This window comes from Sphaerodactylus townsendi, linkage group LG01 (genome assembly GCF_021028975.2).
Source record: "Sphaerodactylus townsendi isolate TG3544 linkage group LG01, MPM_Stown_v2.3, whole genome shotgun sequence".
NCBI lineage: Eukaryota > Metazoa > Chordata > Lepidosauria > Squamata > Sphaerodactylidae > Sphaerodactylus > Sphaerodactylus townsendi.
In genome coordinates this window covers 116,924,114-116,940,744 of record NC_059425.1, presented here as the reverse complement: position 1 = coordinate 116,940,744, position 16,631 = coordinate 116,924,114, and the positions used below count along the sequence as shown (strand labels likewise).

Below are 16,631 nucleotides of genomic sequence, written 5' to 3'. Positions count from 1 at the left end.
GTGGGCAATTGAGCTGTAACAAATCAGGAAAAAATGAACTAAGATATCTGAATATGGTTTGAGAAGCCATCAAATATTTTTATTTATATCCCATCCAAAGCAGATTACATTTATTTATTTATTTATTTATTTATTCGATTTGGTAAACCGCCCTACCCCCAAAGGGCTCAGGGCGGTGCACAACAACAACAATACAATAAAACAAATCGAATAACCCCAGTCAAAATACAAAGCCATAAAACTATAAAACTATAAACTACAGCAGCAGTAATACTTGCAATAAATAATTGAATTAATAATAGAAGACGTCTGGCACCCAACCCCAGTGGTCAAACCCTGGGATGGGAGGGGATTGGCAGATGGTCCAACAGATAGCCAGTGTGCAGGACAGTTGTCCTTTTCTGTTTTATCCTCACAACAATCCTTGGAGATAGGTTAGAATGAGTTTGTGTGATTGGCCTGAGGTCACCCAACAAGTTTCAATAGCAGCATGGGAATTTGAATCTAGGTTTCTAGGCCAACATTTTAACCACTACACCACGCTTGCTCTCATGCACATGACTTAAGGCAATTGCTCTGTTTTGTTAGATGGTAACATTGACCATAGTCCCATTTTTAACTTGAACTAGTTTTTAGTATGTTATTGCCTATCCCAATTATATTTTGTGAGCCTACACTATTTTACAGTTATGCATAATTGTATACAAATTATTTCTACAAGACTTCTGTACACCAAATTTATTTATAATAGAAAAAGCCATCTGTAGAAGGGTAAAGCTAATATCTTAGGGGAGCGTTGGAATCCAAATCCTGTCATTGTGTGAGAAAATAAGTATCTTAATCACTTCAACAGAGTACAGAAGGATATAAAGGCTTCCTCAAGTTTTTTTTAAATATACTGCTTAGTGTTTATCTCATTTCCATAGGGGTTTATTCTTTCAGAGTATTTAGCTACTAAGAGATCTCATCAAAATTCTGAGCTCAGACAATTTTACTTCTCTTCTACTATAAGATACAAAAAGGAACCTTGTTCAATAACTTGAAATATAAATACAGTAGGCTCAAATCAGAGATACCTGCATGTGAGCAGTATCAAGAGGGGTTCTTTGATCACTCATGCATTAATTGGTGATAACAGGTTTGGGGAAACATAGCAGTCAACATGACATTACAGATGTGATTAACCCTGATTTGTTAGTCACGGGTCTGCAGACCACTCTTGAGATTACAGACAATTACTCGTATATAGCAGGAACTTGTATGAAAATAACAGTCCAATCCAGGGATGGTGTGTGTTTGTGTGAATCAGCTCCTGGAGCCGCCATGCAAGGATGCACCAGTGTATTTGTTCTCCCCACTAGCATACGTGGCATTTACACTGGCGGGGAAGGCCATGTAGGAAGTGGGTGGGCACCACAGAATTACACAGCTCCAGACCCAGAAAAACCTGCACCCCTAAGAGCTGTGCCAACCTAAAGCTTCAAGCAAGGGCAGCTGAGGGGGAAGGGCTCTTGGGGCATTCCCAGGAATGGAACTGACTTTAGTTGGCTTCAACCAGGCTTTTTCCCCCAGCGTGGCCCTCAGACTTACACCAGCAATACAGTGGCATAACTCTGTTTCCTCTATGGGACTCTTCAGGCAGCACAAGGGATTTTGAATTTCCCTTCCAACCAGTGGTAGGATTCAAATAATTTAACAACTGGTTATCTACAAGCACCATTTTGTAGCAAACCCAAGTGGTGCTTAACCTGCTGAATCCCACCACTGTTTCTACCCAGGCCACCTGGAACCAGTGCAGCATTGCTCCTCACCACACAGTCCATGGACACAGCATACAGTTCCCCTCCCATCTGATTGTGCTGTGTAACATTAGTGGATCAGTTAGTTTCCTATATGTCAACGTGTGTGAAGTAATGCTTTTACTGTCAAAAATCCAGGAACATTTGTGACAATAGAGAGTTCAGTTCTTTTGCAGATTGCTCAGCTCTCCAACATCCACAAATTATACTTTAATGGTGTGAATTTCTGACTTAGTAATCACTACAAATAAAATCATATCCGTCATCAGCAAGGGGATAAGGGGCAGTGACAGTAAAGGACCCGGGTTAGATTCTATCATGCTATCTTAACAGAGAAGTTTTATTTAACATTGTCTCTTTGTGCAAGATATAGGACAAGAGCTACTGTAAGAGATCAAAAGATTCTTTATTTCCAATCAGCTATGTGGCAGAGGCCACTTGACACTACCCTTTCCACTTAGCAAGATAATATATGATTTGATTAACAGAAGCCATTATGGAGTAATAATTGGAACATATGTTGCACTATGCCATATACAAAATGGGAAATAAGCAAGACAGGGATATAATCAAACTACTAAAGGCAAGTGGGCTACTTGCAACTACTTCCCTCTACAAGTGCTCTCTGTGGCAAGAGGATAAATTTGCAGGGAGGTCTAGGATAAAGATGAGCTTGATAGTAGATCAATCCACCTCTTCTTCCTGGCTTCTTTCTGGCACTTCTTACCTGAATGCTCTGCTATGGTCCTAGTGCCTATTTTGTTCAGGCCGCTTCCTCGCGATCTAATCGTGGCTGGTCGCTCAAGGACTTGACGTCAACGTTCAACGACACTAGGGACTGTCTGCACTCAGAGCAGTTCTGTCTCCAAAACGTCTGCCGAGGTCTCGGGGACAGCTCCTCTACTCTGCATCGCCTGCTCCAGCGGGCGCGAGGGTAGGGCGTATCCCTAGGCTCCTCGGGTGACGTACCGGAGTCTCGGGACAAGGTAAGGCCGTCGGAGGGAGTGGGAGGCGTTGCGGAAGTCACACTGCTCACTGGCAGCAGCCATGCTTTCAACAAAGTGAGCGCCTAAGCTTTGGAAACGCCGTTTCGGCTAAGGAGGGACAGCTGCAATGCAGCTGCGCCCCCTGTGCGAAATGGCAGCCTGGAGATATGTTTTGCCGCCTCCAGGCTGCCATTAAATGCCCGTATAAACGGCCTCAGTTTCTGCCCCCCTCCCCAACCTTAGAGCCTCTATAATCAGCATTTTTTAGTGCTCTGCCATTTTCTACACATAAGCTCTAGGAGGCTTTTGTGCTTCCCACAAGGCCATTTTCCCTAAGTTTGCAGGGAGCTCTCTCTTCTTCAGCTTCTCCCACTGCTATTGTAATGTAAAAAAAATAGATAAATAAAGTTTCTTGTTCCTTGAGATCCTGTGCTCATCTCTCTCTTTTAAAGGAGGCAACCAAGAAATTTCAGAAATGATATAAGAGAATCTCAGGTGCTCAGAGTACTGCTCTGCTGCCCATTACAGGTCTGCCTAATGCTTCTCAATTGGAAGTAAATCCACCCTCTGAGGCCCTGCAATGGGTACCCCTTAAAGCATGATGTTGTCCAGAGTAGGTGAATGTAGAAAGGTTTGTGTGAATGCATTTGACAGTATGTTTGGTAAATATTTAGGCTAGGGTGACCCTTAGCCAGTTTCACTCTCATCCTGGCCTATCTTGCAGGGTTGTTGTGAGGCTACACTAGAGCAGAGGAGAATGTGAGCCACTTTGGTTCCTCACAGGAAGAAGGTGGTGTATAAATAAATTTTAGAAATAATGTTTTCCCATTTAAAACAACAAGTTTACTCCTGCTTCTGCCTCATTGGCCATTTTCACTGCTATTTCTTCTGCTGCTGCTCCATCAGCCATTTTCTATATGGAGGGGAGTATCTCCAAGTGAACAGAAGCAAGTTTTCACCAGTGTTGTTTATGGTGATAAAAATGCTCTTAAAAAAGCTCCAGACCCAGAAAAACCTGCACCCCTAAGAGCTGTGCCAACCTAAAGCTTCAAGCAAGGGCAGCTGAGGGGGAAGGGCTCTTGGGGCATTCCCAGGAATGGAACTGACTTTAGTTGGCTTCAACCAGGCTTTTTCCCCCAGCGTGGCCCTCAGACTTACACCAGCAATACAGTGGCATAACTCTGTTTCCTCTATGGGACTCTTCAGGCAGCACAAGGGATTTTGAATTTCCCTTCCAACCAGTGGTAGGATTCAAATAATTTAACAACTGGTTATCTACAAGCACCATTTTAACAACCGAAGTGGTGCGAACCTGCTGAATCCCACCACTGCTTCTACCTGTGCCACCTGGAACCAGTGCAGCATTGCCTTCACCACACAGTCCATGGACACAGCACAGTTCCCCCTCCCATCTGGATTGTGCTGTAACATTAGCGGATCAGTTAGTTTCCTATATGTCAACGTGAAGTAATGCTTTACTGTCAAAATCCAGGAACATTTCAGACAATAGAGAGTTCAGTTCTTTTGCAGATTGCTTAGCTCTCCAACATCCACAAATTATACTTTAATGGTGTGAATTTCTGACTTAGTAATCACTACAAATAAAATCATATCCGTCATCAGCAAGGGGATAAGGGGCAGTGACAGTAAAGGACACGGGTTAGATTCTATCATGCTATCTTAAAAGAGAAGTTTTATTTAACATTGTTCCTTTTGTGCAAGATATAGGACAAGAGCTACTGTAAGATCAAAAGATGCTCTTATTTCCAATCAGCTATGTATAAGAGGCCACTTGACACAATCTTCCACTTTGAAGATAATATATGATTTGATTAACAGAAGTCATTATGGAGTAATACTGAATATATGTTGCATTATGCCATATACAAATGGAAATACAAGACAGGATATAATCAAACTACTAAAGGCAAGGGCTACTTGCAATTACTTCCCTCTACAAGTGCTCTCAGGCAAGAGGATAAATTCTGCAGGATAGTTCAGGATAAAGATGAGAGCTTGATAGTAGATCAATCCACCTCTTCTTCCTGGCTTCTTTCTGGCACTTCTTACCTGAATGCTCTGCTATGGTCCTAGTGCCTATTTTGTTCAGGGCGCTTCCTCGCGATCATCGTGGAATGGTCGGTCAAGGACTTGACGTAAACGTTCTACGACACTACAGGACTGTCTGCACCGGAGCCAGTTCTGGGCCTCCAGAACGTCGTCGCCCGAGGCCTCGGGGACATTTCCCCTGGTTCTGCATCGCCTGCTCCAGCGGCGCGCCAGGGCAGGAAATAGGGCGTATCCCCAGGCCTCCGGGGTGCACTGTACCGAGAGGCCCGGGACAAGGTCGCGAGGGAGGGAGTGGGGAGGCGTTGCGGAAGTCGAAGCTTGCCGTTAAACTCGCCGCAGCCACCGGCGCTTTCAACCTAACAGGCTTCCAGCGCTCTAAGCTTGACTGGAAACGCCGTAAGCCAACGCGGCAGAGCTGCAATGCAGCTGCGCCCCCTGTGCGAATGGCAGCCTGGAGACAGTGTTTTTGCCGTCTCCAGGCTGCCATTAAATGCCCGTGCGGAAACGGCCTCAGTTTCTGCCCCTCCCCCAACCTTAGAGCTCTATAACGTATTTTATAGTGCCTGCCATTTTCTACAAGCTTCAGGAGGCTTTGTGCTTCCGCTGCTGCCATTTTCCTTAAGTTTGCAGGAGTTTCCTCTTCTTTCAGTTCTCCCAATTGCTATTGTAATGTAAAAAATAGATAAATAAAGTTTCTTGTTCCTTGAGATCCTGTGCTCATCTCTCTTTTTTAAAGGAGGCAACCATGAAATTTCGCAGTTGATATAAGAGAATCTCAGGTGCTCAGAGCATTGCTCTGCTGCCCATTAAGAAAGGTCTGCCCAATGCTTCTCAATTGGAAGTAAACCAGCCCTCTGAGCACCTGCAATTCTTACATGATGTTGTCCAGAGCAGGTGAATGTAGAAAGGCTTGTGTGAATGCATTGGACAGTATGCTTGCAAATATTTAGGCTAGGTGACCTTGGGCCAGTTTCACTCTCATCCTGGCCTATCTTGCAGGGTTGTTGTGAGGCTACACTAGAGCAGAGGAGAATGTGAGCCACTTTGGTTCCTCACAGGAAGAAGGTGGTGTATAAATAAATTTTAGAAATAATGTTTTCCCATTTAAAACAACAAGTTTACTCCTGCTTCTGCCTCATTGGCCATTTTCACTGCTATTTCTTCTGCTGCTGCTCCATCAGCCATTTTCTATATGGAGGGGAGTATCTCCAAGTGAACAGAAGCAAGTTTTCACCAGTGTTGTTTATGGTGATAAAAATGCTCTTAAAAAGAAATTCCATTTTAATAATGTCAAAGGATATTTTTAAGGAAAGCTGCACATAAATGCCTCTTTAATGCTTATTTAGATTCAGCACTATTTTCTCGGGCAGAAGCAGCCTTCTGTCACTTCCTGGTCACGATGCAGGACCATACTCTCATCTTTATCCTGAACAGGCTATAACAACCAGCTAGCCAGTAGCTACTGTTGTTGTAGAGAACATACATTCTGACTTGAACATACATTCTGACTTGAACAGTCCAGGCTAGTCCAATTTCAGGAGCTAAAAAGAATCACCTCTGGTTAGTATTTGGATGGGAGACTACCAAAGAATTCCAACTGCTATGTAGAAGAAAGTAATGGCAAACTATCTCCTTTAGTCTCTTGCTTTGAAAATTTTACAGGGCTATCAGAAGTTGGCTGTGACTTGAAAGTATTTTACACAGAGAGAAAGAACATAAATATAACAGCACTTTCAGCTATATATTACATATTGTGCCAGTAGGAAAATTATTTTAAACTTATATTTTTGATTCTCTAAAAGCACCATTGGATCTTATACAGATTGTTTCCAAACACACTGAAGACATATTTATTTCCTCCAAATTCTCAGCAAAGTGCTATAAATATAACAGTTGACAAACACAGCTGAAAAAACTTATGCTTGTTTCAAAACTATAATTTGTGTACATTAGTGCTAATTTTTAAAGGACCCAATCACTTTTTAAAAATTGCTTTAATGTATAATTCTAGGAAGATTAAGACTTCTGACAAGGGAAAGGAAAGGGTAAGGGGATAACTAACTGCTGCGTTGCTGGCCATAGTCTAGTAATCCCTTTCATCCAATCCTGGGACAATCCTTGCCAAATCTAGCCTTGAAGCAAGTTGCCCCCTCCCAGCTAGAAGCTCTCAATTGCAACAAATAATCTAATTAGCATGAGTCTGGGAACTTGAAGATAAGCAGTAACTAAAAGAAAAAAATGTAGTTTGCACCTGGCAAAGGTTACATCTAATTAAAACTGGAAGATTCTTTCAAGATGGTCACTGTCTTGACAAGTACCAACATGTGCCAAGCACGTGGTACTTACTTCTAAATGCTATAAAATTCCTCAAAATGATGAGGATCTATATTAAAAACAATTAGTTTGCATAAAAGAAAGCATGCAGACAGTTTACAGGATTACACAAGGGAAAAAAATCTTGGAGCCAACAGAATACAAATTCCCATTCCAATATCAATACCATCCTAGTAGCATAACCTAAACATTATTTTATCAAGCTAAAAAGATCCGTCCAATTAGAATGGGATTGGGAGAAGTTCTTTCTTCACAGGTTCTCCTTTCACACTCAAGATAATTACACAAAATAATTCAGATGAAATATTGTAGAGCAACAAATGCTGTCGGCTGGTTTGCTGGAGTAACTAGAGTTGCCAAGCCCTAGGTATGGCCTTGAGATCTCCAGACTGAGATCAGTTCCCTCAGAGAAAACTGCTGCTTTTGAGGTGGACTCTACAACATTATTTTTATTTATTTATTATTGGGTTTTGTATACTGCCCTACCTCCGAAGGGCTCTGGTTGTCCCTGGATTATACCTCACTGAAGTCTCTCCCTCCCCAGGTTCCACCCCACAAATCTCCCTGAATTTCCCAGCTCAACTTCATAGACACATGTGTGCTTGGGTTGCCACCTGAGGAGGGGAAGAAGTGGTCTGAGGATGCAGAAGGAGACACAGAAAACCCCACTGTGCGGGTAAAATTTGGCCACAGCCATTTTATTGGTGTGCTGGCAAAAGTAAGCAGAAGCACAGCATAGGGAACAGATCCAGCACTGGCCAGCACATCTGCTGTCCCTCAGTTACCCTTGGGCAGCACGTCTACTGTCCCCAAGTAATAACTTTGCACCAGCCTGATGCATAGGGGAAAACACCAACGCCCAGAGCAGCAAGATAGTGGGAGCCATCTGGGCACTGGCCTCTGGACGAACTCCCCTTGCTGCCAGGGGGCGCGAGCCGATAGCAGCTGCTGCCTGGGCATGTGGTTCACAGGCTCGCTCCTCCCCCCAGGTCTCTTATGGAGGCTCCCACAAAATGGGGAGGGCTGGCACGCAGGCTCCTCCTCCCCTGAAAGGATCCGTCCCCATTTGCAACCTGCCAGGCTGTGACAGATGAAATGCAAATAACAACAGTCACTGTAAACAAAATGCCAACAACAAATAACTCAGACCCACAAGGGAGGGTGGGTGGGAGAAGCCATCGGCGCTCAGGCGAGAAGAGGTGCGGGATGGTCTGGTCTGCCCATATAAGGCCGTGTCTTCGCCTCCTCCAGGCATGTCACTCACTCGCACCAGAAGTTGGGCAGCCCAGCCCCATCCTTGGCTGGATGCTGGCCCTGAGCCTGCCCCTCTCCCTGCCCCACCCCCAGGCAGCAACAGTGGCCAAGGTAAATCTCAGCCACTCTTTCCTGTGGCCTATGAAAAAATGTATACAGCCATAACATTCCATCTTTACAATTCAATAAATACATGCATCTGATGAGTGGGCCTGGTGTAAAACTCCAAATGCTACAAAAATGTGTGTTGTACTTGAACTCTGCAGCAATAATTCCTCAATTTTGTTTCAGAGAAGTGTCCAACTGCTTAAAACAAAAGAATTCTGTCCTAAGCATTTTCATATAGACAAGCTCTTCAATGTGAAATGTTTGTTGCATTCTAGGCAAGCTGCCAACATTTCCACCTCAGTGAATTCCTTAGTAGAATGAGCAAAGATTCTATTCTATGACAACAGTAGTACTCACATATTCCCTCCTTCCTCAAGATAGGAAGACAAACAGCAAGCAAAGCTGAGGAGACTTCTGGCTCGCATTTAAAGTGAACGTATTACAGAACATATCCTGAACATATTCAAAAGCAATGGCTGAGTGAGTTTATTCAAGCCTGTATACCTAAGACATCTGTGGCACAGAGATTTAACAACTGAGGTACATATATTATGAGGGAACTGCATCACTGTTCAAATGTACTGTTTTCTGGTTGCTTTGACAAGGTTTGGAGCAACAGGACAGAGCTAATATAGTTCAAACTGGAGTTAGGTACCATGTACAGGAAAAAGCAATGCAAAGCACACATATATTTTCCCCTGACAATTTACTCATCTAGAACTGAATAGAATTTGTTTCAGAACTTGTTGGATCTCAAATAATTTTATAAATGTATTTACTTTGAAGCAGAGCCAAAGGAGCTCATCTACAAATTAAAACACGTAAATTTTATGAAATTTCTATGCCCTGTTTTTGCTCAACAATGCATTCAAGGCAGGTTGTATAAATATATACATACAACAAAACTATTAAAAGCTACAGTGAAGTATCAGGGGAAAATGAAGTGTACAGATTCCTTTGGGTAATCATGTGTTTGCGTAATAAACCACCAATCATGGCAAATGTATACATTTGTATACTACATATACACCACTATTCTGACCAGGTGGGGGGGGGGGAGCTAGTTTTGATGTCAGTGTGATATAATGAATCATCTGTTTCACTCCGAAATGAAAACATTCTTAGATCTACTGAACTCTGGAACTCAGTGGGGTTTTTTGGGGATCACACTAAAGCAATCACATGCACATTATGTAATAGCCCACTCAGGGCCACTCAGCCCATACCACTGACAGGACGGTCTAACCAAATCTGGAATCTAATGTATGCCTTCTTGACCCATGTGTTTGTTGACATAATTGCCTCATTCAGAATCACAGGTGTACAACTGAAACCAGTCAGAAGCTAAGCAGAACACGGCCTATGCCCACATGGTTAGTTAAGAACACAAGGTATACTGTAGCCAAGTCTGTGTCCTTTGAATAGGACAGGAAAATGCAGCTGATGTTACTTCAGCATCAATAATTTGGAATCAGGTTCTCTCATGACTTGTACTTCAAACATTCAAAACTAGGGAATTTTATTCTTTAAAAGAAGTTATAAGCAGTGTAATGCACCATTTAAATTAGAACTCAAGTGATTCATTCTGTAAACTGATAATGCAAAGAAATAACAGATTTTTTTTTAAAAAAAACACTATTAGAATAAATGAAAAATCTAAATACACTTACAACCAACAATGGGCTGAACACAAAATTACAATTACAACATGCAATACAAATGCACAAAAATAGTCATAAGACAACTTAGTTCCATCCACTGGTTTTGAAACTAGTATCTTAAAGCATAAAATGGGTCAGCTATGTGTGCCAAAAATGATAAAAAGTGAATTTAAGGAAAGGACCAGCACAATGCTAAAGAGAGGTCCTCTATACCAAAAGTGACCAAGAAGCCCTTGTGAAACAAATAGTTTTCCATTAAACAAACCCTGCCAGAATTAAGTGGGCAAAACGGAGATCGTGTTTTCACCATTTAATACTCTGAAAACAATGACCTACGCGCAAATAAATGAGCACACTGTTAGGGAGGGAGTATGCATGAGGGAGACTGGGAGGATGGAGGGCACCCTCCTACCTTGGTGAGCTGAGCTATTTTCTTGCTCATTTTAAGATGAAGGTCCTGGTTATATTCCATGCTGAGCTGGGAAGAGGTGGCCGAGGAAGAAGAGGTGGTGGTGAATTTTCCAGCGCCCGTGGAGGAGTTGCTGCTGTAATAATGCTGCTGCCAGCTCATCCCTGGTGTCGCCATCTTCCACAGCTAAGAGACCCTGTCAACAGCTCTGCCAGGAGAAGGGTGACAGGAAAACACAGGGCGACCGGGTGGGGGAGGGGGGGCAGGATGGGAAGCCTTGCTCGGGCAAGGAGAAGGGGAGGCCCCCCTCCAGCACCCTTTTCACAGACACGCTCAGCACCTGTCACTCACAGGCCCATCCCCCCCCCCCCCCGCCCCACCGGCCTTATTTGTCTCCCTCACTCCGGCTTCTGCACCATTGTCCCAATAAGGGAGCAGCTCTGCCTTCGGCCCAGGTGCGGAGAAGTGGGGGCGGGGGAGGAAAGAAGGAAAGGCAGACGACTCTGATGTTAAGGAGGCAATATGGAGTGGCCAACTCCTCCGAGGATTTCCAGCGAGGTTGCCTTCCTCGCCAAGGAGGCGTGAGCGGGTCCGGCCACGTCTCTCCTCCCGGTTCCGCTCTCCCCTCGGAGCAGCGCTGCCCTCGGGGTCCTTTCCAGGTCCCGGGAGGGAGGGGGAGCCCGAGCGGAGCGCCCCCCGCCGCCTTCCTGCCCTCACGGGGCTCCCCCTCCTCCTCCTCCTGGCGCCAGTCTGGCCTAGCCTCGGCCACGCGAAGTTGAGCCCACGGGCGTCGGCGGCAGGGTTCGTGTCTGTTGCTCCCGCAGCCGCTCCTCTCGCCCCTCCCTGCCACAGAAACGAACGCTCGGTTACCAGGCGCTCAGCAAACTGTTTAACGCCGTGCTGATGGCGTCATTTCCGGCTACAGGCCGTAGTCCTCGCCCCTTTTCAGCACCACGGACAGAAGCTTAAGCATCATAGTTAAAAACCCGCCGGCAGTGAACGCATGCGCATTTGCGAATTTTGGGGATGGTTGAGGGCCATACGCAGTTGGCATAAGAAACGGTTCTATAGACTGGATTCTGCTGAGGCCCCTAAATGAGGGTATGCGCGCGAGCTGTTGTCTCTTTCTTATCTGCAGCAATGGTTCTGGCGTCCCTAGGAGAGGATAGAAGTTGCTTTCGCTTGTGCATGCAATTGCTTGCTGCCAGTCTTCAATCAGAACAACACAAAGAATAAGCTGATGTATAATTTATTTTGGAAAAAAAAAGTATAGTATTAATATATATATATTTATACAATGAACCTTGAAAGGAATGTGGCTGATAGGAAATGTATCCAAGTTGAGAAACAGTACTAATAAGGGAAGAGAAGATGTTAAGGAGAAAGGCCAAGGCATGGAGAAGTGCAGTGATCAAAGGAAGACAAACAGATGAAGAAGAGTTGACTTTTATACCCCACTTTTTTTCTCCCCTGAGAGTAGGAACTAAGGATTCTTCCAGGATGTTAGATTGCAGTTCCCATCATCCCCTGCCAGCACCATGCTGGCAGGGGGTGATGGGAACTGTAGTCCATAACATCTGGAGGGCTGCGAGTTTGACATCTATGCAAAGGAATCTCAAAGCGACTTACAATTACCATCCTTTCTTGCTTCACAAAACAGGCACTTTGTGAGGCAGATGAGGCTGAGAGAGTTCTGAGAGAACTGAGACTGGCCCAAGGTCACTGTCAAGAAGTTCCCTCAAGTCAAAGGAAACTCCTGGTTATCAAAACTCCAGCCTGACCTCAGTGTTGGGAACAAAGCACCCAACCAGCCCTGTAAGTAGGCTTAGTTGCTCAATGGTAGTGTGGAACCTTAGGGGTTTGTTGAATTTGTATTGAAGCCACAAGAGGCCAACAAAATACTGATGAAAAGTGTATTAAGCAGAGGTCAAGAATTTAGACAGAATGCGCTTAGACAGTGAGAAAACAAACAAAACCTTATTAGTCTCAACAGAAGACCTTGTCTAATCTACCACAAAGACAAACAGATGGCAAAGCTTCTTGATAGTTGCCAGTCCAGCTCATCTGAGCTTCACAGTTGGCTTCACACAGCTCACAGCCCCCCAGCTCTCCAGTCCAGGGGAAGTCCTGGTAACCCTGGAATCTTGTTGTAAGGTTTCACAGAGCACACCGCTTGCAGGTAGAACCCTGCTTTATTTGAAAATATGGGTGAGACACCATGGACAATCATTTCAATTACCCCATCTAGGTTGACTTGCTGATAACACTGTCTCAAGATGCCCCCTCTTCCATGTCTAAGCAGAATCAGGCCCAAATGGCCCATTTCTCCCATACCAGAATGAACAAGTGATTAATATTATATGAATGAGAAGAAAGGCAACAGGGGGAATAGGAGATATACCTAGACTTGCTCCTCGCATATCCAACTGTTAAGTATATCGTTATACAAAGCTGCTAGCCTTTTGTTATTCCACAGAAGATAGTAACAGTTTCCAACTTACACTCAAAAGTAACTTCACAGAGTTTTCTCAACCTCCACCAATATAATGAAAATAACATACAGCATAGTCATAATCAAAGTGGAAGTGAAAACCAAACACAAAGTCTCTTAGAAAAAAGAGGCTTCATGACAGTCACCTAGCAGGTTTCATGTGGAGGAGAGGGGAATCTATTCTGATTCTCCAGATTAAGAGTTCACCACTCATATGGAGGAGGGGGGAATCCAGTCTGGTTCTCCAGATCAGAGAGTCTCAGGTAGAGGAGCAGAGGGTCAAACCCTGTACTCCAGATTAGAGTCTGCTGCTCTTAAACACTACACTATGATCAATCAGCTAGTTTTTTGGGTGCCACAAGTCTTCTTGTTGCTTTTGCAAAAAGAAGAATCCATGAGATTAAGAAGACTGCAGGAGCTGCATCAAGGTTTATGCTAAAGATATGACCTGCCCAAAACAAGTAAAAAGAAAGTGCCTGATGATTACAGAAAGATGGTTGCCTCAGCAGCTGTCAAGATTTCAACTCACTTCTCTGTGTGTGTGGAGGTTGGAGAGAGGGAGAGAAACACAGGCTATAAAGCTTGTTATCCTGGGTGGTGAACATTCTGTTTCATAAATTGATTTTTGTAATTAGTGAATAACATTTTGTGTCAATATTGTAACATATAATTAAATGTTTCGATTTTAATGTTTGTGTGTGACTTTAAACTGAGAGCTGAGTTGGAAAGAGAAAAGGGGGTGAGAGGGAGATATGATTGGTTGATTCTAGTGTGAGCATGTGGGGTGGCTGTGCTGGACTGACAGAAGGTGACAGGATTTCAGAGTGAAAGAGCTGGAAGTGTTGTAATTCTAGTCAGAAAGAGTAAATGCTCAGTGTGAGCAAGTCAAAGTGTGCCTGAGCTCTGTGTGAGCAACAGTCAGAGTGTGTTAGAGTTTCTGTGTAAAGGATTCAATGGTGTTGATGGTAAAGTAACCTTGAGTGCATTCCACAGCCCGGGCGATGGGCCAGCTTCATCGGCGGAGACTTTATCTTTGCGCGGGAGATGAGGATTCCGTTCCCATGGGAAGCAGGAAGGGGGATGGGGTGAATAGAGTTATAACCTGTGCTTCTGGCGGGAAGTGTCATTCCTGCCACTGCGTGTACTTGAGCTTTCTAAGATGTCTGAATAAAACGGTCTTTTATCACCAAAGAGCCTTTTATTTCTGCTTCTATGGAATTCCTTACATTGTGGCAGGAATCGGTATCCATCTTATTCTTAATTATTAGTGCAGTGGACCCTCTAGTGTTCTGGCGGTTACGGAGAGGTTGAATGTTCACTGGCGAATAGGTGCGCGGTGAAGCCCCCAAAGAGGGGTTCTCCTGACCTTTCCCTTCTGGATCTGGAGGAACCGGCAGGAGAACGGGCCTCGCTAGGAGGCTCCTCTTTCCGGCCCCTCAGATCAGCACGAAGTCTTCCTTTAGCCCGCTGAACGAAGGGGACGGACGACGCACCATGGGGACTTTCAGCATGAGTCGCTTGGGGCGCCCATGTTCGGGTTCTATGGATCGAAATGCCTGTGGATCGGATCTCTACCCGCTGCTGCAGGTGGATTTACAAACCCTCAGATGCAACCTGTCATGGAGGAGACGGGTTATCTGACCACCTTTCATAGCAGCAACCCAGGGGAATCCATATTGAACGGTTCCTGGACTCAGATTTCGGGTGATGCTCCCAAAGAACCACCGTGGGTGCACAGCATCGACTGGGGCTCCATCCAAAGGACACACCGGGACTAAAACTCCAGATTGGGAGGGGTGTCCGTGACTGTTTGCCAATCGGACCCCCCCCTGACCCCTGGTCAGCTGTCAGCGACCTGAGGTGCTTTCGGGGAGCCACCGGGGCTGCACCGGTGTCTCCGATGTCTCGCTTGGTGACGCACGTAAGAGTCCGGAGGGAAAGCCTGCACTCCCAGCCGGATCTGTTCCTCTCCCCATCGAAGGAGACTCTGGGCATGAGGAAGTGGGACGACCAAGTAGTATGCCCAAGAAGCTATGGACCCGCGGAACGAAGCCATGGGAGGGGAGGAACGGGCACAGCGTGCAGCAAGAATGCCGCGAAAACCTGCAGAGGGACGACCGGAACAGCAACGCAAAGAAGTCCAGCCTCGAAGCTTTCGGACCGCGGCTTCAAAGATGCGCGCCTCCAATCGACAATAATATGCCCAGAATCTGTCAGTCCATGACAAAGTCCTGGAACACTCCAGACTGGATTTACAACGGGTAACGCCAAAAGCTGCTTCAGGCTCTGCGCGCACGCAAAGTGAGCTTCACTGGAAGCTTAAACGGGACGCACTGGCTAAATTGGAACGGTAGAAAAGCTGCTCTGCATGCGCACCAGGATGCATTGACCTCGGGCAAGGAGAGGGAGCTGGCTGCGTTGGAGAGGGAGCTTCAAGGAGGCAGCAGACCAGGAAGCCCCAAGTTGGAGTCTATCCATGTTACTGATCATGCCGGGCGCCGGTTTAGGGGCCATTACGTACCTGCGCTGCTGCTTTCACCCAAACGCTTCGTTGTAGCTGCACCGCCATTGCTCGCTCGATTTCGCCCCCCCCCCCTGCATAACAGCTGCCTGCCCAAACCCTGTCGAATTCTGCAGGCAACCGCCCCAGCAGGGCGCCATAAGAGCCGCGGAACGGGCTACTATAGGCCCCCCTCGATACTACAGCCCTGCTTTTGATGGGACCGCTTCCAAACTTCCCTAATTTCCATTTTGCAAACCTTCAATGCCCACTTGGAAGATCCATATGATGATTTATACCGGGTTCTGAGCCGCCGAAAAAATACGTGGACATCGGCTCAGTCAACTGGATGTAAAGGTGCAGCCGACTGGTTCGGGTGGACTCTTTTCGGATTTGCAAGATGAAGACTCTCGCATCGGGTGCCCTGCGATTCCTCCAAGCCTTTAAGAGCGCTGGCTTTCCAAGATCCAGGCGCCGAGAACATGAAGCTATCCCGCGACTCCATCAAAATCCATCCAGCAAGGGCAAACCGCTCGCTTGCAGAATTTGCCCGCGGAATTTCGTGCGGCGCTTTCGCCAGTCACCTCCTGAGTGGCCTGAACGCATGAAATGCTAATACTTCTCGGATGCTGTGGACGGCAAGCTGTTGAAACGGTAGCTTTAATTCGGGTTCCTGCATCTATTGCAGATTGGATCCAGTTGGGGTCCCAGGTGGCGCCTCGCTTAAACACGCTCGTGCCGGGAGGCCTACCTACGCCCAAAACCCACCACTGCGCCCACCAAGCCAAGCCCAGCCGCCTCTACCGAAACCACTCCTGGAACGCCGCCAGCCGACTGGGATTGTGTCTTTATTCGGGCGGGAGGGCCAGGTCATCTAGCCAGCCAACTGTCCTAAGAAACAAAAACCAACCGGCCCAGCTACGCTGCACTCACCCCTGCTGCTGTACCATCGTAGATCGGGGTCGCCTCCGACGGGCTCGGCCGAAGCGGTCATCGAAGGCGTTTTACCCAGAGGAGGG

At 45.9% G+C, this 16,631-nt stretch overlaps 1 protein-coding gene across 4 annotated transcripts in view; it reads right to left on the bottom strand.

The window, feature by feature from the left end:
• FAM184A (family with sequence similarity 184 member A) overlaps window positions 1-11,505 on the bottom strand; it is a 98,352-nt gene extending 86,847 nt beyond the window's left edge. For 2 of the 4 annotated variants that reach the window (XM_048492119.1, XM_048492135.1), the window contains exon 1: window positions 10,625-11,504. In XM_048492119.1, coding sequence (XP_048348076.1) covers window positions 10,625-10,798 — 174 coding nt within the window. In that variant the 5' untranslated portion in view covers window positions 10,799-11,504. Of the gene's footprint in view, window positions 1-10,624 lie in introns of all 4 variants that reach the window. The other 2 variants (XM_048492144.1, XM_048492128.1) reach the window with 2 other exon arrangements.
• Between the last annotated feature and the right edge of the window lie 5,126 nt (window positions 11,506-16,631).